This window comes from Heterodontus francisci, chromosome 5 (assembly GCF_036365525.1).
Source record: "Heterodontus francisci isolate sHetFra1 chromosome 5, sHetFra1.hap1, whole genome shotgun sequence".
Lineage (NCBI taxonomy): Eukaryota > Metazoa > Chordata > Chondrichthyes > Heterodontiformes > Heterodontidae > Heterodontus > Heterodontus francisci.
The window spans coordinates 173,359,430-173,384,930 of record NC_090375.1 but is presented as its reverse complement, the minus strand read 5'-3'; the positions used below and the strand labels follow the sequence as shown (position 1 = coordinate 173,384,930).

Below are 25,501 nucleotides of genomic sequence, written 5' to 3'. Positions count from 1 at the left end.
TAATCATTCATATGATATCGACATTGATGGCCAGGACAGCATTTATTGCCCATCAGTAGAACTGAGTGGCTTGCTAGGGCAGACGGTAGTTGCTGTGAGTCTGGAGTCACATCTAGACCAGACTGGATAAGGACAACAAATTTCCTTCTCAAAGGTACATGAGTGCACCAGATGGGTTTTTATGACAATTGTTAGTTTCATCGTCGTCATTACTGATACGAGCTTTTTATTCCAGATTTATTTAGTTAAATTTAAATTCCCCAGCTGTTGTGGGATTTGAACTCACCTCTCAAGCCATGAGTCTAGGCCTCTGGATTACTAGTGCAGTAATATAACCACTATGCTATTGTACACTCTGTGTACATTTCTATTTTCATTTCAGCACTGTCTCAAACGAGTGATGTTGTTGAATTATGGTGATGAATTTGGACTCAGTCCATTTGCAATAAAATTATCCCATAGAAGAGAGTGACACCACAATTGCTGGTTCAAAAGCCAATGATAAACTGATATTTTGTTAAATTGAATTATTGCTTATTTGATTTTTTGTCCAGTGCATTTTGAATTAATAATTCTAAAAATATAATACAACTTTTTACATTGAATGAAAGAATTAGTTGCAATGTAGCCTTTCCTCAAAGTCAAAGAGAATACAAATGTTACAGCAGACTCATGAATATACAGTGGATTTTACTCTCTTATCACATGATTTCCAAAAATTGCATTGTCTATTTTTCCATTCCCATACAGTGCCATAAATATTCTTTGAATCATTTTGCTTAGTTATATATTGCATGGTATGGTGCATTGAACATTATACTTTAAGTGGAACATGTGTTCAGTGTGAAAATATCTCTTAAAGGGAAAGCTAGATAAACACATGAGGGAGAAAGAAATAGAAGGATATGTTATAGAACGAGAAGGAGGCCATTCGTCCTATCATGTCCGTGCCGGCCGAAAAAGACCCTAATCCTACCTTCCCGCTCCTGGTCCATTGCCCTGTAGGTTACGGCACCTCAAGTGCATACCCAAGTTTTTTTTAAATGCAATGAGAGAGGTCCAGACCCCCACTACCCTCTGGGTGAAAAAAAATTACTCCTCTCTATTACTCTGCTCTATCCTCCCTCTGGCCTCTTATCTGCTCTCTTATCCTCCCTAAATCTCTCCCTCCGTGTGAACTCCCCAACCCATATTCATGACCACCACCTTGATCTTGCCATGTCACATGGTCCTGCTAGTCTCCTTGTATCAATCACAGTTAAGGCCATCTCTGATCACTTCCTTTTGTCACTCTTCACCCACATCCCCCTTCCATGCCCTAACCCTACCTCCTTCTGTATCTGCCCCTGTAAAAAGCTATCCCCCAATTCACTTACAACTGCACTTTCAAAATCCCAACTCTCCAGCCTCTGGCCCTCCAGTCGCAACAACATTTCTGCAGCTAGTGATTTGTTCAACCGCACCCTCACCTCCACCTTTGATGCCCTAATCCCCAATAAAACCTTGTCTGTTCCCCTGATACGGCCCTCATCTCCACTCCCTTAAGTTCAAGGGACACAGACTTAAAAGGATATGGTGGACAGGTGGTTTAGCTATCCACCACCAGATCTGACTGGACCACTTAAAACACTATCGGATCCTGCTCTCATCTGCTCACTATTCCAGGATCATCCAGGAATGCAAAGATAACTCCCAGCTTCTTTTCTCACTGCAAACTGTCTTCTTAAACCACTCTCCCCTGTATCTTCCACCCTCACCTCCAATAATAAGTGTGAGGAGCTCATGGACTTCTTTGTCACTAAGATCAAGACCATCCAATCAGCTGCCTCTGCTACATCCCTCCCTTCCACTAGTTCACCTAGCCAAACCTCCTTTAAAGCTCCCTGTACCCTAGCCCTGAACTTGCATTTTTCTCTAGTTTCTCTGCTATCTTCTCTCATGCCCTCTCTGAGCTCATCTTTTTCATCTCCTGCCCCCTCGATCCTATTCCCACTAAACTGCTGATCACCCAGCTTCCTCTCCTGGTCCCCATATTAGCTGATATTTTGCTAACTGTTCTCTCTCTTCAGGTTTTCTCCCTCTCTCCTTTAAATTTGCCGTCATCACCACTCTCCTCAAAAAAACAATCCTTGACCCAACATCCCTGCAAACTACTGTCCCATCTCCAACATCCCTTTCCTCTTGAAAGTCCGTGAACGTGTTGTCACCTCCCAAGTCCATGCCCATCTTTTCTGGAACTCCAAATTTGAATCCCTCCAATCGGGTTTCCATCATTGCCACATGTAAGATCTCACATTGTAGATCTGCTGTTGTAAATCACTGGAAGAAACCTTCTGGATTGCTACTGTAAACGGAACATTTATTATTGACTCCTTGTGGTGGCATACTGCGTATGCTATACCAAACATGTATGGTGGTCTCAAATGAACAATAAATGAATACACTAACAGAAATGAAATGGCTCTTATCAAAGACACAATTAGAATCCTATGTTTGTGTGACAAAGGTAAAATATCCTTCCTTATCTTTCTCGACCTATCTGCAGACTTTGACACAGTTAACCACACCATCCTTCTCCAACGCCTCTCCACTGCCATCCAGCTGGGTGGGACTACTCTCACCTGGTTCCAGTCCTATTTATCTAATGATAGCCGAGTATCATTTGCAGTGACTTCTCTTCCTGCTCCCTCATCGTTACATCTGCTGTTCTCCAAGGATCTATCCTTGGCTCCCTCCTATTTCTCATTTATATGCTGCCACTCAGTGACATCATCTGAAAACATAGTGTTAGTTTTCACATGTATGCTGATGACATCCAGCTCTACCTCACAACCACCTCTTTTGACTGCACCACAATTGCTAAATTATCCTTCAATTAAATATGAGGAAGACGGAAGTCCCCATGCCAAACTCTGTTCCCTAGCTATAATAAAAACAAAATACTACAGATGCTGGAAATCTGAAATAAAAACAGAAAGTGCTAGAAATCAGCAGCAGCTCTGGCAGTAACAGTGGAGAGAGGAACAGAGTTAATGTTTCAGATCTGTGACCCTTCATCAGAACAGGCAAAGGTTAGAAACATTGGGGCTTTGGGAAAGTGAAAGGGATGAGGGGGGAGAGGGGAAGAAGAACAAAAGGGAAGGTCAGTGATTGGGTGGAGGGCAGGAGAGATAAAATGGCAAAAGATTTCATGATAAAAGCCATGAGGAGTGGTAATGGGACAAGTAAAGGGACAAAAGATGTGTCTGGATGAGGCGTAAATGGCAGCAATGCAGCCATCTAAACACAAAGTAGAGGATTAAGAAAGAAACAAGAGGGGGACAAAGAAAACAAACTAGTAAAAAAAACACAATAAAAGCAAAATGAGACAGAGGTTAACATCTAATATCATTGAACTTGATGGTGAGTCTGGAAGGCTATAATTGCCCAGTCAAAAGATGAGGTGCTGTTCCTCGAGCTTGCATTGAGCTTCATTGGAACACTGCAGCAGGCTGAGGGCGGGGATCTCCGCCAACAAATTAGGTTGAACCTTCAGGCTAATTAATACAATTAAATATTTGGCAAAAAAAAAAAAGGCCAAGGTCAGAAAAGTCAGAGTGTGAGCAAGGTGGAGAATTAAAATGTCAAGCGACAGGAAGCTCGGGATTGCACTTGCGGACTGAACGAAGGGGTTTCACAAAGCCGTCACCCAGTCTGCGTTTAGTCTCTCCAGTGTAGAGGAGACCACATTGTGAACAGCAAATGCAGAATACTAAATTGAAAGAAGTACAAGTAATTCGCTTTTTCACTTGGAAGGAGTATTTGGGGTCCTGGACAGTGGGAAGGGAGGAGGTAAAAGGGTAAGTCGTTTATTTTCTACGCTTTCATTGAAAGATGTCATTGGAAAGGGGGGAAGTGTTGGGGGTGACTGAGGAATGGACCAGGGTGTCACGAAGGGAATGGGCCCTTCTGAATACTCGGTTGAGAAAAAAGGAAGACATATCAGAAGCACTAGTATGGAAGGATGCATCGTCCAAACAGATGCGACAGAGGTGGAGAAATTGGGAGAATGGAATTGAGTCTTTGTAGGAAGTGGGGTGTGAGGAAGTGTAGTCCAGGTAGCTGTGGGAGTCATTGGGCTTATAGTGAATATTGGTTGATAGCCTGTCCCCAGAAAAGGAGACAGAGAAGTCAAGGAAGGGAAGGTGAGAGAAGGGTGGAAACTGGAAACAAAGTCAATGAAATATTTCAATTCAGGACGAGAGCAGGAAGTGTCACCAATACAGTCATCAATGTATCTGAAGAAGAGGTGAGGGAGGAGGCCTGAGTAGGACTAGAACAAGAATGTTCCACATATCCCACAAGCCAGGTATAACTAGAACACATGCAGGTACTCATTTCCACAGTTTCATTTCATCTTCTGCCTCACCCCACGCTTCAACAAAAAACTTTTTAATCTTCCTTTCAGGTGTGAAGGATCGCAAACTTCAACAACTCAAGGGTGCCAACACTCCTCTGGATCCTTCTTCCCCTTCCCTTCCATCTGACCCCATCTCTTCTTCGAATCTCACCGTGTATTCATGATACCCTCTGAACTTCCCGTCTCTGACTGAATGATCTGTCCTCAGCAAAGGCCTCAGCTTCATCCCCTTACACCCCTACCTCAATGAATTTTGAGCTCGGTGTGACGAGCCTTCCATCCTCCTTCCATCGGCTCTGCCTCTGCACCCACTTCTTTGGCCAGGAGTTATTTCCCCACTTTGCAGACCCTTTTACCCACCTCCAATATTCTCTCTCCACCTGGACCCCTCTGTTTGGAACATAGGAAATAGGAATAGGAGTAGGCCATTTGGCCCCTCGAGCCTGCTCTGCTATTCAACTAGCTCATGGCTGATCTTCCAGCTCAACGCCATTTTCCTGCACTATCCCCATATCCCTTGATATCTTTAATATAAAAAGTTCTGCAGTCCCCAACCCTGCTCGCAATTTCCATTGTAACCAGTAATCCTTCAGAGTCTATCCATTTTTACAGCGCTACTGAAAAACAATTTGAAACAAAAATGGAAAGAACGGTCAACAGTAAGCTAAAAAAAAATTGGGAACACCCAAAGGAGAAAAACTTGAAATAAAACATGCTAAAACCGCATTAAAAAAAAAATTGCACAGAGTATGTAGTGTAAACATTTAACTGCTTGAAATATGTGCCTCTTTGGAATAATTCCATCCCACAATATTGTATAGTTGTATAATGAGGTCAATGTCTATGGTAATTCCAACTCTGACTGATGTAAACAAAGTTTGGTTTCTGTCTGGTGGGAAAGAGATATTTGATTGGGTTACCCTGAGTCTAGAGATTTGCTGAAAAGAATTTCCTGATCCTGAGTTTAAGGTTCATGTTCCATGGACCTGGGATTACAGGGCCTTGGAACCTAGAAGCCCAATCAATAGCAGAATTCACAGTATAGTTTTAAAATAGTTCAGTCCCTTGTGTGGCTGGTCCATTTAAATTTCATCAGTCATAACTATCCAGCAATGTTACACCAGTCTCTTGCTGTTAGCTGGACCCATCTTGGCAAAGATACTAGATCTGGTGACCGGAAGAGACAATCTGTCGAAGCCAAATGCATGAAGTTTTGCTAGTAAAGCCCTGGTGCATTTTTGACTAGGCACATTGCAGTAAGGCTAACAAAAAGCATGTTGTAGAGAAAGATAAGGTAAAAATTTCCCAGCCAGTTAAGCCTGGCAAAATTCCCCAACAAGTCAAAGTTTGTGATTCTGATGTCTGGGAGAATACTGGAAGGGCTAAGCTCAGAAGAACTGTGGACTGGAGTACTGTGTACAGTTCTAGTCACCACACCATAGGAAGGATGTGATTGCAATGGAGAGGGTGCAGAGGAGATTCACCAGGATGTTCCCTGGGCTGGAGCATTTCAGCTATGAAGACAGACTGGATAAGCTGGGGTTGTTTTCCTTGGAGTGGAGAAGGCTGAGGGGGGACCTGATTGAGGTATACAAAATTATGAGGGGCATTGATAAGATAGATAGGAACAAACTTTTTCCCTTAGCGGAAAGGTTAATAACTAGGGGGCATAGATTTAAGGTAAGGGGCAGAAGGTTTAGAGGGGATTTGAGGAGAAATTTTTTCACCTAGAGGTGGTTGGAATCTGGAACACACTGCCTGAAGAGGTGGTGGAGGCAGGAACCCTCACAACATTCAAGAAGTATTTAGATGAACACTTGAAATGCCATTGTATACAATGCTTTGAGCCAAGTGTGGGGAAATGGGATTAGTTAGGAAGGGTGTTTGATGGTCGGCGCAGGGGCGGTGGGCCGAAGGGCCTGTTTCTGTGTTGTAAAATTCTATGACTATGACTCTATGACTAGGAGAAACAGTGACACACAGTTCCCGATTATCTTGGTCAGAGTGGTGTCCTGCTTCTCGGGGGCAAGTTTGATGAAAAACAGAGAAATGTAAAACTGAATAACTGATGACACCATTAAGTAAAAAATGAGAACTGACTCCCACAGCAGCTGCAAGTGAACCAAACATAGAGAGGGTGTCTTTCCTCTGGCCTCTTACGTTCCCTCAATCTTTTCATTGAGAATTGCCGGCGTGACATTGGGCATCTCAATTTATCTGCTCACCTCACTTGCTCTAACCTATCTCCCTCTGAACTTGCAGCATTCTGTTCTCTCAGGTCCAACCCTAACATTATCAAACCTGCTGACAAGGGTGGTACCATTGTTGTCTGGTGTACCGACTTCTACATAGCAGAGGCTGAACATCAACTCTCTGACACTTTCTCCTACCGGCCCCTGGACCATGACCCCACCACCGAACATCAAGCCATTGTATCCAGGATTATCACTGACCTCATCTTCTCTGGACATCTTCTCTCCACGGCCTCCAACCTCATTGTTCCCCAACCCCGTACAGCCTGCTTCTACCTCCTTCCCAAAATTCACAAACAAGATTGCCCTGGTATCACGACTCTATTTTTGCTCCCTTGTCCAGTCTCTTCCCACCTACATCCGACTCTTCTGATGCCCTCCATCACTTCAATAGTTTCCAGTTTCCTGGCCCTCACCGTCTCCTATTCACCATGGACATCCAATCCCACTACACCTCCACACCCCACCAGGAAGGTCTGAGAGCTCTCTGCTTCTTCCTAGAATGGAAGCCCAACCAGTCTCCATCCACCACCACCCTCCTCTGTCTGACTGAACTTGTTCTCAGATTGAAGAACTTCTCCTTCAACTCCACTCACATCCTGCAAATAAAAGGTGTTGCTATGGGTGCCCACATGGATCCTAGCTATGCCTGCCTTTCAATATGTCTTGCTTTTTTCACAACTGAGGATTCCTCCACACTGCGATTGACAGTGCCCTGAACCATGTCTGATCTATTTCCTGTATTTCTGCTCTCATCCCTTCCCTTCCCTCCCAGAACCTTGCTCGGGTTCCTCTTGTCCTCACCTTCCACTCCATCAGCCTCCATATTCAGCAGATCATCCTCCACCATTTCTGCCACCTCCAGCGTGATGCCACCACTAAATTCTCCACCATGCTCCCACTCTGATGTTTCTGTGCTTGGTCTGCTACAGTGTTCTGATGAAGCTCAATGTAAACTTGAGGAACAGCACTTCATGTTTGGACTGGGCACTTTACAGCCTTCTGGACTCAACATTGAGTTCAATAATTTAAGATCATAACCTCTGCCCCCATTTTTTTCTTTCCTTGTGTTTTTTCTCTGCTGGTTCATTTCCCCATTTCCCCTCCCATCCTTGTTTCTTCCTTAATCCCTTTACCTTGGGCTCGGATGGCTACAATGCTGCCATTCACATCTATCCAGACACATCTTTTGTCTCTTAATTTGTCCCATTACCACTCGCCTTGGCTTCGTACCATAAAACCTTTTATCATTTAATCTCTCCTACCTTCGACCCTATCACAGACCTTCCCTTTTGTTCTTCATCCCCATGGAAAAGGGGTAATCAGGGCTTTTCTGGTGTTGTTGGGGGGTCAAACTATCTGTTTTGTTGCATTTGGGGGGTGGGGACAGGCCCAAATTTCATCTGTCAATGCAGGCCTGGCAGCCCTTTAAAAATGGTGCCAGCGCCTGCTCAGAAACAGGTGACGCCATTGACGGTGTTACCAAGGCTGCACCTCCCCACCCCCCCACATGATTTGGGGATTCAGGGGGGACGTGGTGCTGCGGCCATCCTGCATATTATAATGAGCCGCCTCTCGCTAGATCACGACATCACGCACATGCGGACTGCCATTTCTTTCGTCTATCACCTAAAATCCAGCCCATTAACTCTTTTTCTCTCTCCATAGATGCTTCCTGACCTGCTGAGTATTTCCAGCATTTTCTGTTTTTGTTCCTTTTCATCGAGTTAGATGAAGATGGGTTGAATGAGGCTTCTGTGAAGCATCAATACTGGCATGGATAGCTGGGCCAAATGGCTTGTTTCTGTGCTGCAACTTCTATGCAATTCTATGTAAAAATTCTAAAGGTGTCCTAATTGTACCAGTAAGTTCCTTGCAGAGACGTAGGGGTAAATTTTAACCCCCAAAATGGATGGATTATGGTTGGATCTGATGTTAAAACTTAAGAAATTTCAAATCCAACCCCAACCTGCCGACATCAGGGTTTAATAGAGACAGACAAGGGGTTGGCAGCTATCTCTCTCCCAGCAGGTGCGTTGCCTATATAAATATTTGAATGAGGCTAGGAGCCTCAAATTTAACCTTGTTTGCAGGTTTAACGGTGACCGGCCAGGTTTCCCGTGCTTTGGGAAACCTGGAAGCTGAGAGTAGGCGAATGTAGCCTCGGGGAGAAGGTAAATGCCTTTACAGCACTGCTTGTGGTTCTTCTGACAACCCCGCCGCCCCCCGCACCCCAAGCTCTGCCCTACATCAGATCCCCATCCCATACAAAGACTCCCATGGTTGGGGATCAACCCCCCACCCCTCCCCTCATCTAAGATTGGGGATTGGGAAACCCCTATGCTCCCAGTATCAGCTGAAATCTCCGTACCTGTTCTTGCAGCTTGCTGTGGAGTGTTCCCTGGCTGACTGGGTCAAGCCTGACAACCAGGCTGACTTCTGGGTGGGGAACCTATCCAGGAGTAAAGTCCTTGAAGGGCTTCCGGGTTTTCCATCTGAAATGCCACCCCCGCCTCCCCTGCCACCACCGCCTACACATCCTGCCCCTGTTAAGGTCGGGACCATATTTACACCAGGGATTCTGGAATTTTCAAGCATTTTAAATAGAATGGGCCAAGCTTCATTGACAACAATTCTCCACTTTTTTAATGGGTACAAAATGAAAAAGCTGATCTCTATAAGAATAAATAATGCGTAGTGATCAGTATTTCAAGAAAGCTCAATACTGCAACTGCAGAGATGTAAGTTGCCCCAGCCATTGCCATATTATCATTTTATTGTTGATCACTTCATGAGCTCTAGCATCTCCAATATATAGGCCAGGAACAACCAATGCTCATTTCACTGTTGGTCAGTTAAAACTATTGGAAATGCATTCAGCAACTGAAAAGCCTTATTAAGTTAGTGGTACTGAGCCTAACAGGAGGATCCCAGGCTTGATCCCTAGTCTATGTCAAATTGGCAGAAAACAGGTGGAGTAGTGAGGACATTATAATTGGCTTCATTGTCCCAGTTCAATCTGGTGTCCTGTTCCTGATTGCTATTAATTGACCCATGTTGCAAGGAGTCAATGTGTCAATGTTGTCACAGTGTGAGAGAGGGATGATTTGTGAACCATAGGCTTTGGCGAGCTCTGTATCCGCCATAGTGGGAAAGCTTTAAGAAATTGTATAAAATGTCAGAATTTCTCAGGAAAGGTGCTATAGCTTTAAGAAATCTTTAAAGGCAATTAAGGTCAATCAGAAATGATTCCCCCAACACGCCTGCCCTGCTGCTCCCCCCTCCCTCCCATCAGCCTATTGGAAGGCAGTTCAAAGAGAGGTTGGAGGGGAAGGAGCTGAGAGTGAGGTGTATACTGGAAAGTAGTCCCTGCTACTGTTTTGTTCATTGCTACACTTAAAGATACACTTCAGTGGTTGAATAAACCTCACTTGTTAAGATTAAGTGCTAGTCTGTGTGTCTAATTGATCACTGGGCCCTCGGCCTGCTTTAGCCTGCTACAATTTGGAATGAAGTCAGGATCAAGCTTGGCAATTGTCCCCATGGTTAAATGATCTGCTGATGCTTGCTGTCTAGAGCTACACGTGAAAAATTAATCTGGCTGAGATACCAAAAAGGTGCTGCCATTTGTTGAACATTACCTCAAAAATAGTCAGCGAGGTGGGGTGGGGGGAAAATTGGGCATAAAAGCAAGTAAAAGCCAACTTATTATAGTTGAGGAATAAGAGCTGTGTCCATTGAAAACTTAACTTCTTAGCTTTCTTAGTGACTAGATGTTGGATTCTTCTTATTTGCAGCTGGAGAGACTCCAGGCTGAGAACACTGCTGAATGGGGGAAAAGAGAACGGTTAGAAACAGAGAAGCTTGGGCTGGAGAGGGACAACAAAAAGTTAAAAGCCCAGATTGAAGAACTGGAGAGGCTTCTGGCAAAGAGGAGTCAACACAACACAAACATTATAGATTCAGACTTCAAGGCGATGCAGTGCGAGCTATTTGAGAAAAATAAGGTAAGAATGGTATGGATCTTGTGGACTGTAGATGTCAGATGATTACACTAGAATGGCAGCAATTGTAATATATGGCTGAGCTACTGGAGGAGAGAAAATCTTTTCAGCAAGCAAGCCTGGGGAATTGTCATGGTTTTCTAAAAGACTGCATATGAGTGGCACAATGAGTGGGCTTATAGTATCAATACAGCACGTTCAGCTACAAGACTATTATGTTCATTTTATGGAATTTCAAATGTCTCTGTTGTGTAAGATCCATTGCATTGGGAACCACATAAAGAATGGAGCTCAATGTCTGCTTAAGTAATGTCTATATTTATAGCAATCTGTACAACTGCTGGAATCATGTTCCACCACCAGCTGAGCAACTTCACAACTCAGGTTATTTCTTTGAGGACCAGTTGTAATACATTGAAGACGATCATGTACAGTTCATACTGGGGGAAGCTAATAATTGACTTGTGTTTCCTAGTGCATTACTTTATTTCCAGCATCTAATACAGATAGAGCACCCCTAAAAATGATATATTTCTTGAAAAAGAAGGTATCTCCTGTGAAAATGGTGTAAAATTTCATATACGTGTACAATAGGTGAAGTGTTGGCATTTAGTTTATGCTGGGTGTTCTGTATTAGAACATTAAAACATTACAGCGCAGTACAGGCCCTTCGGCCCTCGATGTTGCACCGACCTGTGAAACCATCTGACCTACACTATTCCATTTTCATCCATATGTCTATCCAATGACCACTTAAATGCCCTTAAAGTTGGCGAGTCTACTACTGTTGCAGGCAGGGCGTTCCACGCCCCTACTACTCTCTGCGTAAAGAAACTACCTCTAACATCTGTCCTATATCTATCACCCCTCAACTTAAAGCTATGTCCCCTCGTGTTTGCCATCACCATCCGAGGAAAAAGACTCTCACTATCCACCCTATCTAACCTTCTGATTATCTTATATGTCTCTATTAAGTCACCTCTCCTCCTCCTTCTCTCCAACGAAAACAACCTCAAGTCCCTCAGCCTTTCCTCGTAAGACCTTCCCTCCATACCAGGCAACATCCTAGTAAATCTCCTCTGCACCCTTTCCAAAGCTTCCACATCCTTCCTATAATGCGGTGACCAGAACTGCACGCAATACTCCAGGTGCGGCCTCACCAGAGTTTTGTGCAGCATGACCTCGTGGCTCCAAAACTCGATCCCCCTACTAATAAAAGCTAACACACCATATGCCTTCTTAACAGCCCTATTAACCTGGGTAGCAACTTTCAGGGAAGCGCCTAAAATACAACTGCACTTTCTGAAGCAAAATAAAGTTGTGGGCGGGGAGGAAACATACACATTGTCTCACAGTGTACCAAAAATTATTTTGCACATCCCACAAAACAACAGCCGTTGTCATTGCCTGTAGAAAAAAAATATGGTTTGCAGCTCTTGTAGCCTTTTTTATTGCCTGTGCAGCCAGGAGCTATATTCCTTGCCCTTTCCCATTCTCTGTAGCTCTGGGAACTGAGCTCCATGTCTCCTGCTACAGATAAGGTCTAAGAGGACTGTTTGAATGTGGTGTAAATTGTGTAGTATGTTGTTTACAGCTTTGTTGAACTTTGGATTTGTTGGTTAAATGTGGTGGTGTTCCTACCAGTTAATATAACCAAATTCTCTTTCTACTGAGTTAGACTGACAGGCTGGCATGTAGAGAAAAATACCTGCCCCTGATCTCTGCCACTCTCCTGAATTCCCATGGCTGGTTCATCTTCCCACCCAGGATTTTTTCTCCAATCTAAAGGCCAAATTTTGTTGTAGCAGGCCATCTAACAGCATCTGCCAATAGTTAGACTTGCCCTTGATTGTTTAGGTTTTTAAAATTTTTGTGTGGTGTTATGATCAGATGAGGAATGAGTCGATGGGCTCCCCTTTTTTTCCTCTCCCTGTTTGACCACAACAGATTTATTTCTTTTTAAGCGGGTATACTTGCCAATTCAATAAGCGTTTAGCTGTTTACCCACCGTGATCATAAAAGAGTCAATCGGACAGGTTTTCTCCAGTTTGACAAAGAATGAGGTTAACTTTATTGTAATTAATCCGATCTAAGTAAAATGATAAAATATGCTCCAACTTTCACACACACACACACACACATGCACAAACACACACACACACAAATAGGTTACAGAGTGGGGAAGGAAAAATTGGTCGAATTGGAGTCCAGAGAAATAAAAGGGGTATACAGTCTGTGGAGGTTGGTGACTCATCTGGCTTTGAACATACGAACATATGAATAAGGAACAGGAGTAGGCCACTCGGCCCTCGAGTCTGCTCCGTCATTCAGTAAGTTCATGGCTGAACTGATTACTTCACATTTCCACCTACCTCCGATAACCTTTCACCCCCTTACTTATCAAGAATCTATCTACTTCTGCCTTTGGGCTGAATTCAGTGGTCCTGAGGCTTCTGATTTGAAGATGTGGACACTGATTCAGTGGTTCTCTGGGAGACAGAAATGTGACTGAATCTGTTTGAGGGAGATCTCTGTCTGTTCTTTCTGGAAGGTTCTCTAAACTGTGTAGCTGAAGGAGGTTTCTGTCTGTTCTTTCTGGACACTTTGCTCTTTAACTCCCTCCTCAGGCTTAAGTAAGTAAGCACAGTCAGCAGACAGAGTTCAAAACTTGCAAGGTTTGAGTAGTACGTCTCCACCAGTTTAATACTCAGGTGTCCAGCTGGTGGATTAAAAAATCATAATTCGACCTAACACATTTTCATGATATGTGAAATGAAATGCGATGACAGGAGCATTTCATTATAAAGTTGTAAAAATAAAACAAAACTGTATACACACACACATCCTCAAACACTCACTCATCAGTCTCACACTGCCATACCTAACCTCTGGTTTAGTTTTCATCCAGGATCATTCTGTGCTGAGTTAGACTCTGGATAAAGCATCAGCTATCACATTGTTTTTCCCTGCAATGTGGGTAATCTTTAGGTATTAAGGTTGCAAAAGCAGGCTCCATCAAAATAGCCTTGCATTCTGGGTTTTGAATTTCTCCACAAATGTCATAGAGTCATAGAGTTATACAGCACAGAAACAAGCCCTTCGGCCCATCGTCTCCATGCCGACCATCAGGCACCTATCTATTCTAATCCCACTTTCCAGCACTTGGCCCAAAGCCTTGTATGCTATGGCATTTCAAGTGCTCATCTAAATACTTCTTAAATGTTGTGAGGGTTCCTGCCTCTACCACCCCTTCAGGCAGTGTGTTCCAGATTCCAACCACCCTCTGGGTGAAATTTCTTTTCCTCAAATTCCCTCTAATTCCCCTGCTCCTTACCTTAAATCTATGCCCCCTGGTATTGACCCCTCCACTATCGGAAAAAGCTGCTACCTATCTACCTTTATCTATGCCCCTCATAACTTTGTACACCTCAATTAAGTCTCCCCTCAGCTTTCTCTGCTCTAAGGAAAACAACCTTAGCCTATCCAGTCTCTCAACACAGCTGAAATGCTCCAGCCCAGGCAACATCCTGGTGAATCTCCTCTGCACCCTCTCCAGTGCAATCACATACTTCTTATAGTGTGGTGACCAGAACTGTACGCAGTACTCCAACTGTGGCTTAACTAGTGTTTTATACAGCTTCATCATAACCTCCCTGCTCTTATATTCCATGCCTCGGCTAATAAAGGCAAGTTTCCCATATGCCTTCCTAACCACCTTATCTACCTGTGCTGCTGCCTTCAGTGATCTATGGACAAGTACACCAAGGTTCCTTTCACCCTCTGTACTTGCTAGGGTCCTACCATCCTTTGTATATTCCCTTGCCTTGTTAATCCTCCCAAAATGCATCACCTCACACTTCTCAGGATTAAATTCCATTTGCCACTACTCTGCCCATCTTACCAGCCCATCTATATCGTCCTGTAATCTAAGGCTTTCCTCCTCACTATTTGTGACACCACCAATTTTCATGTCATCTGTGGACGTACTGATCATACTTCCTATATTCATGTCTAAATCATTAATGTACACTACAAACAGCAAGGGTCCCAGCACCGATCCCTGCGGTACACCACTGGTCACAGTCTTCCAATCACAAATGTCAAAGGATTGTGATCGGTATAAACTACAGTCTCTCTATATCGATTTCAGACATATACTTCAATGTGTTTGAAACCAATAACAGTCTCAGAGTTTTTTTCTCCACAGTATCTCTTCTGATGTCTTTTTAATTCCTTGGAGAAATGCACAACTGGTCTCTCAATGCCTGACTGATCATTTTGGAGTAGGACGGCACCTGCCTCTAGGTCACTAGCATCAACAGCCACTTTAAATGGTTTGTTAAAGTTTGGAGCTATGAGCACCGGCTCATTGGTTAAGATGGCATTCAGCCTCTCGAAAGCAGTTTGGTACCTCTCTGACCACACTACTATCGCTCTTTTCTGTAACAACTCTGTCAGTGGGGCATTTATAGTGCTGAAGTTTGAGATTAACTTGTGGTAAAACCCACGCATCCCCAAAAATTGCATTATTTCCCAATTGGTCGTGGCAACAGGAAAATCCATCAACACCTGTACCTTTGCTGCTCTGGGCAGCACTTACCCTTGACCCACAATATACCCTAGGTAAAAACAAAATACTGCGGATGCTGGAAATCTGAAACAAAAACAAGAAATGCTGGATTCACTCAGCAGGTCTGGCAGCATCTGTGGAAAGAGAAGCAGAGTTAACGTTTCGGGTCAGTGACCCTTCTTCGGAGTTCCAAAGAAGGGTCACTGACCCGAAACGTTAACTCTGCTTCTCTTTCCACAGATGCTGCCAGACCTGCTGAGTGAATCCAGCATTTCTTGTTTTTGTTTCATATACCCTAGGTAGGTTACCTGAGCTATCGTGAACTCACTCTTTGCAAGATTTACCACGAGGTTAGCCAACTGTAACCTTCAGAAGAGGGCTTCTGACTGGTCTGTTATGACCAGGTGAGAAGGGGTCTAGGGGTTCCCTTTGCCTGGTTTAACTGTAACAGGGTTTAATTTGAAAACATTGTGTTTTTAGCTACACCTCAGTGAATCCTTGTTCACTGCGTTCCAGTTGTAAGGCAAAGAAATCAAACCGGTTCCCTTAGATTTAAACAAGAAAGGTAGAAGTTTATTAATCTTAAACTCTAATTTGGTTAATGACGACGAATATGCGACACGACCATGCTAGCATGCATACGCAATAAACACACACGCAGATAGAGACAGAAATAGTAGAAGGAATAAAGGGGAAAAGTCTGAGGCAATATCTGGTAGTTACAGTCCTTTCAGTTTATTGTGGAGTCTTTGGTTGCCGGTAAGTCGTGCAATTCGTTGGGGCCCAATTCACACTTCAATTTGTTCTGATGTCCGAGTCTTTTCTCTCTTGAGGTTTACGTGTCTTCCATGGGTCCGGTGGCTTGGGAGAAAGCGGGAGAGAGAGAGCCTGGTGAGAGACTTGCTTGTTTCAGCTTCAGTTGCGAACTGCCTTCTGTTCCTTTTTGTGGCACAATTCAAAAAACCCCAGGTTGCCCAGCAGTTTAGTTATGTGACTAGCTCCTTATTTGGAAGAGTCTCTCCTGCGAGGTTTGTGGATTGTACCTTAGCAGTCTATGGAATGCGCTTCCTTTCACCTTCAATGTCTGGTGATTAAAATCCATTTGGGTTAATTGGAGCAGGGAATAGACCTTTTTCTCCACCAGCAGCATCTCTTAGTATGCAAATGTCCTTGTAGCCCAGTGTCCGGTGATCTTCAAACAAGTCACTTCTTCACTCCAGCAACAGTCTAAATCAATGTTCATATGACAAAATTAATATGCCTCATTCTTGTCAGGTGTCACTGTACACTTGCACATCATCCAGGTACACAACACAGTTGGGCAGGCCAGCCACTACCTGGTTCATCAGCCTTTGGAAGGTGGCTGGGGCATTTGTTAATCCAAATGGCATCACCTGGCACTGGAATAAGCTGTCTGGGGTGACAAAAGCTGAGATCTCTTTAGCTCAGGTAGTTAAGGGAACCTGCCAGTATCCTTTTAACGAGTCTATTTTTGTTATGTAGGTGGTATTTCCTATTCTATGAATACAGTCTTCCAGGCGGGGAATTGTGTTGGAGTAAGCCCTAGTCACTGCATTAATCTTTCTGTAATTAATGCAGAGCCTAATTGAGCCATTGGGCTTGAGCACAAGCACAGCTGGGGAACTCCAGCTGGGCTCAATCAGCTTGTGCTGTAGCATATACTGAATTTCCTCTGGGATCTAGGCGATAGGTATTTTGCTTTATGGTAGGTTTCTGTCCTACATCCACATCGTGTAGGGTTAGGGTTGTGCACCCTGGTTTGTCCCTGCAGATCTCTTTAAATGCTGTGAGCAGCCTTGTTAGGTCTCCTCTCTGTTCTGCATTTAAATAGGAGAGTACGGTGTCTAACTCCACTAACATTTCAGTGTTAGCTAACTGGACAGTCGGGGGTTCGATTTGGGAGTCCCCCAGTCCTCCCTCTAACTCATCCTCACTGTCCCTTTCGCCCTCCTCTTTCCTGACTGGTTGACAGACCTGTGCTTGTTTGTCCCCTTTTGTTTTCAGCAGGGGCCCCACACAATCCACCAGCACTTTACTGAATGGTTCCTCAAAAGCTGGTATGGGAACTAGGGATTCAGGTTTTATTGCAGGTTGCGGCTTCCCCACAACCTAGCACGTGTGGCAAGTCTTACAGAACTCCACCATATCCTTGTGGAGTTGTGGCCAGTAAAAATGCTGTCTTATGCGGGCTTGGATTTTTGAGATACCAACATATCCAGCCAATGGAAATTCATGGGCTATCCTCAATATTTCCCAACAGTACCTTGGCAACACCACGATCTGGTGGAGCACTGTCCACTCTTCATCCCCAGGTCTTTGAGGAGGTCTTCACTTCCTCAGCACCTCATTGTTTAAATAGCAGCACTCTGGTACTCCCTTTGCTTCAGTTTCAGTTTAGATAGTCTGTGTTAACTTTTTTAACACTGGGTCAACTTGCTGAGATTTGACCAAGGAAGACCTGTTTAACACTTCATTTCGTTCCTCTAAATTCCCAAAGAAGGTTTCAGATAACCAGACAGCAGGGTCATCTGTCTGCAGTACCAGTTCGGCCTCCTTTGATGGAGCTTGCTGGGTCATGAACCAGGTCACCACACAGTCAGGAAAAATGCCAGGGACCTTTTCCTGTAACTGCTCTGAATCTCTGACCTTTTTTGGCCTCTGTGAGACCACTGGGGAAGATACCACCTTCGCACCGCCCCCCCCGCCACCCCAACAGATCATTACCCAGGAGCAGGTCAACCCCATCCATAGGTAAACTAGGGACAATCCCCATGGTTACTGGTCCTGAAATAAGGTCGCACTCTAGGTACACCCGATGTAAAGGTATGGACCTTCCTCTGATACCATTCACTAATACTTTAGCATTCAATGCACTCTCTGGAGGTAAGGTCATGCCTTTTCCCAGCAGAAGGGATTGGGTGGCCCCTGTATCCCTAAGTATGACTATAGGCTTACTTGCCTCACTCGAGGGGTATGGGGGTCACTTTTCCTTTAGACACAATATCCTGGTAACTCTCAGAGATTTTGTTAAGTTCTCCCATACTCTCAGTGGTACATTTACAGGACTTATTGTTGCAGTTAGAGCAACAGCTTGGTGTGCTGTGCTTTCCATCTGAACCCCTTTTCTTGCACTGGTCTGGGGTACCCTGACTAATCCTATGGGTTTCCCCCTAACTTTCAGCAGTCAGCTCAAAGGTGACCTGCCTTGTTGCAGTTGAAACCTACAGGCTTTCAGGCATCACTCCTGTTCTCAGCACCTTCCTTTTTCTCCTCAGGAGGGCTCCCTCTGTTTCCAGCTTTCCCTTCTTGCCCATGGCTGTTCATCCCTCTATTACCCTCCACCTTCTATCCTTTTCAGATTTTTGCAGGTGATTAGGAAAGGGTTTCCCTTGGGGCAAGAGATTGTGGGCAAGCTCATAATCATCAGCCAGGGTTGCTGCCTGCCTGGCTCTTGGAACCTTTTGTTCCTCCACGTGACTGTTTATGGAAAGGGGAAGCGAGTTTTTGGATGCTGAGCAGGATCAGCTCTCTAAGATTTTCATAGATGGGCTCTATCTGAAGCACCCATATCCATTGGTCAAAAGTGAGTTGCTTAACCCTTTCAAACTCGAGGTAAGTTTGTTCAGGCCGTTTTTGGAGAGTTCAGAACTTTTGGCGGGACATCTCTGGTACCAGCTCATATGCGCTCGGGATAGCATTTTTGGTCATCTCATAGTTTTACAAACTCTTGTTGGACAATAGGGAATAAACCTCATCGGCTTTTCATGTTAATTTACATTGCAGTAGCAGGACCCAGCCCTCTGTTGACCACTCAACTGTTTTGCAAGCTTTTCAAATAAGATCATGCTGTCCTCCCAACGGCAAATTCCGTGGTGGGGGTGGGGTGGGGGGGGTGGTGGGTGGAGGGCAGAGAATTGGAGCGGCAGCAGCCACCACAGAACCCGACGCTGGGATTGCCGGACCCGATCTTCCAGCTCTGCAATGGGACCCTAGTTTCAATATGTTAAATACCTCTTTGCATACATCTCAATATAATCCGCCACGATCTTCCCATTCATTCCTCATCTTGAGCTTGACATGTGGCACTCGCGCACCTACACTCTCCCGTTCATGAGAAGCAGGTGCCACCAAGACGGGGAAGGGGGCAACTCTGCATTATTTTATAAATGGGGGGAAGGGGCAGCTCTGCATTATTATATGGATGTGGGAGAAAGGGGGCAGCTCTGCATTATCTTATTGATGGGGAAGGGGGCAACTCTGCGTTGTTTTATGGATGGGGGGAAAGGGAGAAACTCCGCATTTTGTTTGCAGGGCTGGCAGCCCTTTAAAAATGGCGCCAGCACTGGCTCCCACATCAGGTGACGCTGTGAACAGCGTCGCTCATGCCGCCCTGCCACATGATTGGAGGGGCCAGCCGCAATCAATATGTTAAATAGCCATCCGCCGCATAATTGCGGTGGCACAGCCGCAAGGGCCGCATGCAGGGGGGCCGCCATGTTCCCCGCTGCCGCTCCCAGCAGTGGGACTACAAATTCCAGCCCAAGAAATGCTTCCACATCCCCCTCATCGAGCTTTGGTATCAATTGGGAGAACTTTAAGAGTTCAGCACTTGGTCCTGAGCTTATGGTAGTTCCCTCACTAGCCATGCCTTCACTGGATACATTAGGTCTTCCCCTATTCAGTTCGAGCTGCCTTAACTCTCTTTCCTGTTTCTCCTTCTGAAAAGATCTTTCTTTCTCCATTTCATTGAATTCTGTCTCCTCTTTCTGTTCCAGTCTGTCCCAGTCCTTTTCTTGGAATTCTAGCTCTCGTCTCCACTGTTCCAGCTGCATCGTGGATAATATAATCTGTCTCAGATTCTATGCCTGTCCCCAATTCTTCAGTTTCAATTTCAAAATGGTTGACCACAAGTTTTAGGATTTTGGGTTTCCTAACTTTTGGATGGATCTTTATCTCTAAATGCCTAGCTATACTCCTTAACTCTTCAACAGATAGTGCTTTTAAATTATTCCAAGTTATTTCACTCTGTTCTAGGAAGGTACTGGCCTCGAATGTGAACATTTTAGTACACTTGCACTGAGAATCACCAGAAAATCTGTATTAAAGCTTTTAAAAAAATTATTGCTAGGGATCAATTTAGTTTCCCGCTTCCAATTTCTTGTTTGTCTTTGAGTTTGATCCCAGATGAGCCCCCAAATTTCTGTTACAGGTGAGGAGGGGTCGAAGGGCTCCCCTCTTTTCCCTCTCCTTGTCTGACCACAACCGATTTATTTCTTTTTAAGTTTCTATACTTGCCAATTCAGTTAGTGTTTAACTGTTTATGTGCTGTGATCACAAAAGAGCCAATCGGACAGGTTTTCTCAAGTTTAACAAAGAAAGAGGTTAACTTTATTGTACTTAAACCGATCTAAGTAAAATAATAAAATACGCTTCAACTTTCACACACACATGTATACACACACATAGGTTACAGAGTGGGGAAGGATAAATTGGTCAAATTAGAGTCCAGAGAAATAAAAGGGGTATACAGTCTATGGAAGTTGGTGATTCAGCTGGCTTTGGGCTGAATTTGGTGATCCTGAGGCTTCTGGTTTGAAGAGGTGGACACTGATTCAGTGGTTCTCCAGGAGACAGCAATGTGACTGAATTCCATTGAGGGAGATCTCTGTCTGTTCTTTCCAGAATATTCTCTAAAGTGTGTAGCTGAAGGAGGTTTCTGTCTGTTCTTTCTGGAAAGTTCCCTCTCTCGCTCCCTCCTCACACTTAAGTAAGTAAGCACAGTCAGCAGACAGAGTTCAAAGCTTGCAAGGTTTGAGTGGTTCGTCTCCACCAGTTTAATATTCAAGTTTCCAGTTGGTGGGTTAAAAATCATCACTCGACCTAGCACTTTTTCGTGACAATGGCAAGTTGCTGGAAGTGCGAGCTGATTATGTTCACAGTGTGGGAAACAGGATATTTGGAACCCGAATGAACAGGGCAAGCAACTGTATATCTCCTTAACCCATCAGATTGAAGGATTGTGAACTAAACTGGAATGACTGAGAGGGAAGTATAAAAGTTTACAATTTAAAATATTATTCTTAAAATTTCCAGCAATAATTAATACCTATAGCAATGAAACTCCACATTTGTAACAGTTAATTTTCAGTCCCAGTGAGGTTGATCGGCAGTAATGAACATTGTCACATTGTTAAAAGGATACTTGATGCTTATAATGTCAAGATGCAACTTTCTATAGCAGGTTTAGTTCATATTTACTGCACAAAAACAGCAACTTCATGCCATCCAGTGTATGTCAATGGTGACCCGGAGCAAAATGTCATTCTCGTGAAGCTAATGGCAGTGCAACTTGGACAGAAACATTGTATCTGCCCATCACCTGAAGTTTCTGTACCCTTTATGCATAAATAATTTTCCATTTGCCTCACTGTTATTTTGACAGCACAATCTGGACCAATATTGTAGCTATAATTTCACTTTTCAGTGCCTTTGTTGCAGAGCTTTGTAGGCTAGTAGTACTGAAGATGAAAACATATCCCACTGTGCTGCTCAGCAAAAATAAAGGTGAACAAAAATCTTGCATTATTTAAACAAAATCTGTACACGTGCCTATGCAATCTTTTTAAAATGCTTTAAAAAATGTTTTTAATTATGATTCATCCTCCAGTCACTGCAGAGCAATCAAATTAGGTAAGTAGGAGGGGAGCCGACTGCACAAGAGGGAAAGCCAACTACAAGGGTGCTTGTGGTCATGCAGCCAGTTTAAAAGAAAAAAAATTAGATTCTGCTGCCAAGTGCAGGTGTCCATTTTTTCCCTAGCTTCAAATTATCTAGGCCAGAGTGGCTTGAAACTATGAATGAGCAATTAGAAACAGAGTGAGTACTCCATCTTTGAAAGCAGTTCAATAGACTGTATTAGTCTGTGTGTTTTTGATGACAGCTCCACGTAATGTGGTGCTGGTTAAATGCTGATTTGCCATGACCTGTTTCTCAGATATGGGAAAAGCAGTAGCTGATCAATAGTAACTGCATAGAAAATTGCCTACTAAAAGCCCTGTCTAATATTGCTGCTGATTCTAGAACATTGTGTTATGGGTAACATTAATTACTAGCTGATCGATACAAATGGAATGAATTATTTAAATGAATGCGCCACAAAATATTTTCCCTTTCAAATTCTGTGTGAAAATTGCCAGCGTTTGCATTCATATGTAAACCAATGTCCATTAAAACACTTATTCGGCTATTTAGATTTTTTTCTTTTTAAATCGATATAATCTCCCTACAGGCAATAAAATGAGCTCTTGTCCCATATATTATACTGTCCAAAATCCTTTTCACACTTGCCCCCTAATGGGACTGAGAGGGCTAGGTATTGCTATTAAGGATTGAAGTTATCAATCCTTTAACCACTATGAAAATGCTCCTTTTAAAGTTGATTTGGTAGTAACTATTTTCTTTCCAATGTCCCTAGGAGGCACAGTCCACCCCTGGTCAAGCAATCTGCTTGTAGCTCCTGGCAATGACTTGTGATGATTGATTGGTAGTTCACATTATACATGCTAACCTGGAAAACTAGCTAAAACTAGCTTCAAATAACTGATATAGCCACCTCATGAATAGTTCTAATTAGAAACCTTTGACATATGAAAACAAGTAATTACATGGCATTTGTAACTGAAGCTGTAGGTCTATTCAAAGTTCTTTCATTGTATTAGGGAAACGATAACCTAACTACTTGAAAGCCTGAAAGGGAAAATCCAAGTGTTGAAGGCACCAAATCAGTGGCAGATTCCTTGTGCGGGAGATGCAGGGTGGTGGGATTCAGGGCTAAATCCAGGACATGCTTTCCATGGAAATTTTGAATTTTTACATTAAAAATGAAGTATTCTGATTAGTTATAAGTACTTCTATTCTTCACAAATAGTAGATTTACCAAAGTAACTGTCATGCCCAGTAAAGACATATATATCTAACTTTAAGATACAAACTTTATTCAAGGTAGACTCTGTAATTGATTTTTCCTTTTAAAAAAAGTGGACAATGTGCTGCAAAGATGGCCAACCAAGGTCAAATGACCAGACCTGTGTATTCAAAAACTGCCTCACTGTTTCAAAAGGATAACAGAATATATTCCAGACTAAGAGGTGTCGACTACACCCATTCTGAAACCATCAAAGACATTCTGAATTGAATGGGTTTCTTCTGAGATAAAGAAGGTGTGAAGTAACCACATCATAACAGAATTGTACCATCCAGACATAAATAGATGACCATGGATTCCATATCCTGGACAATTGTGTGGTCACACCAGGGGAAACGACCACGTGTCAACTAACAGAAATGCTAATGTGATAGAATTTGAGCTTAAAAAGTAGTCCTCTGGAGAAGGAGGAGAGATCAAGCAACATCACAGCTGTGGAAGGATACAGCCAAGCAAGAAGAAGACCTGCTGCTAATTCTACACTTCAACTTGCTGCAACAGAGAACTGAGAGTGAGTGCCATCTCCAGTCTGAAGTCTTCACCACTAAAAATTGACAACACTTCAATACATTCAAGACTACAAACACCCAGACCCTCACCTTTAAAAGAGACTGTCCTCCTTAGAAGATTTGACAGGTTTACTGTGAATCATGAACATCTATCACACTTTAAACCACTTACCCTTTTCCTCTCTATTTATTCTTGTGTATGCGTATGTGAGTGAATATGTGCATGAGTGGTGTTGCGAACATTTCAGGGAAGGAATATTGTTTAATAAATACTTAATCTTCTGTTTTTAACCGACAAGTAAACCTGTCATTTGTCTATTTATTTGACCCTAAAAAAACTTCAAGGGCTAACATATCATTTTAAACAAAACACAATTGAGGTTGGTTGAGAGGTAAACAGTGGGAACCATCCACACCCCTTACCACCTGCCTGTAACATAAAATTTGGACTTACAACTGACCAGCCAGAGCATCACTTTGCCAAAAGTACTTCCAGTCATATTTCCACAAGAAACCTCATTACTGTAGTTCATGGAGGCTCTTGCACCTGATTAAATTCCCTGTCCTTTCACAGATCTTAAAGTTGATGCTTGAGCTCTTCTCCCTCTCCTCCCTGAATTCAACCAGGCACTCTTTTCCTCTTCAACCCACTTCAAACTGGTATTTCATCATCCTTCCCATTCAAGTTGGCATTCTTCATCTCTCAGTTCAAGCTGCTTCCCACTTTCTCTGTCCTCTCCATTTGCTTCTTCCTTTCCCCCTTCATTCTCATGTATTTGCCTTTCCCTGTCATTACTCCCTTCTCTCTTCCCTTCATTTCCATCCATTCCAATTTCCTCATTGCCATCTGTTTCCCCCAACCCTACTACAACTTGAGTCCAACTAGTAATGGACTAGAGGAGATCCCTTCCCTCTCAGCGCTACTCCTGTCATTAAAAACACTGTCATTGACGACTGTAAATTATAGGCAGGAGCATCTATTCTCAAGAGAATTCCTGCCAATAGAGTACTGCAGCAGGGATGACTGCAATTAACAATGTTGAGGAGACAGTCTGTTAGCAGCCAAACTTTGGTCGGCACAGGGAAGCCAATGGATAATGGAGGCTCAAACAAGTGAGGTAAAGACAGGAATGGAGTAGCAAAAGAGTACAGATGCCCTGGTTCCTGAATTTTATCAGCAATGCTGACTTAGCCCTCAAGATGATAACTTAGGGCTGAATTTAGTTTTGTGAATCTTACAATAGTTCACATACCAAAGTAACAAGTAAAATTACACTCATGGCCAAGACAATGGTGTGCAGATGCCTCTCTCTAGATTCTTCTCCAGGCTGCAAGGGAAAGGGGGCAGATCACCTTCCCCAGCAACACCAAGAAGAGGTCCTCCTGCCTGACCAAAGAAGCCTGGATGAAGATCACTGAGGAGGTCAGCAGCCACAGGGTCACACCCCCGAACTGGGTACTGTGCAGGAAGAGGGTCAACGATCTCCTTCGTTCTGCCAAGGTGACTGTGGTATAGCTCTCTTCTTTATAGGGACAGCAAGTGTCTATGCAGGAAGAAGCGGGACATGGGGAAGGAGGCACCACTGGCAAACAGATACCTGACTGCATCTCGGCCCAGGCCATCTTCTTTCACAGATCACCCCCATTAACTCCCCTGAGAGCGGACAGGAGCATGAGCTATATAGGAAACCCCAGTAGGGGACGAGGGGCTGCCACTAGCAGAACTGTCATGTTGATCTCTCTACGAAGTATGACTATCTCC

At 43.7% G+C, this 25,501-nt stretch overlaps 1 protein-coding gene across 2 annotated transcripts in view; it reads left to right on the top strand.

Moving 5' to 3' along the window:
* Positions 1-25,501, top strand: part of LOC137369646 (coiled-coil domain-containing protein 102A-like) — a 698,074-nt gene that overhangs the window by 343,271 nt on the left and 329,302 nt on the right. For both annotated transcript variants that reach the window (XM_068030982.1, XM_068030981.1), the window contains one exon: positions 10,449-10,658. In XM_068030982.1, coding sequence (XP_067887083.1) covers positions 10,449-10,658 — 210 coding nt within the window. The remainder of the gene's footprint in view (positions 1-10,448; positions 10,659-25,501) is intronic.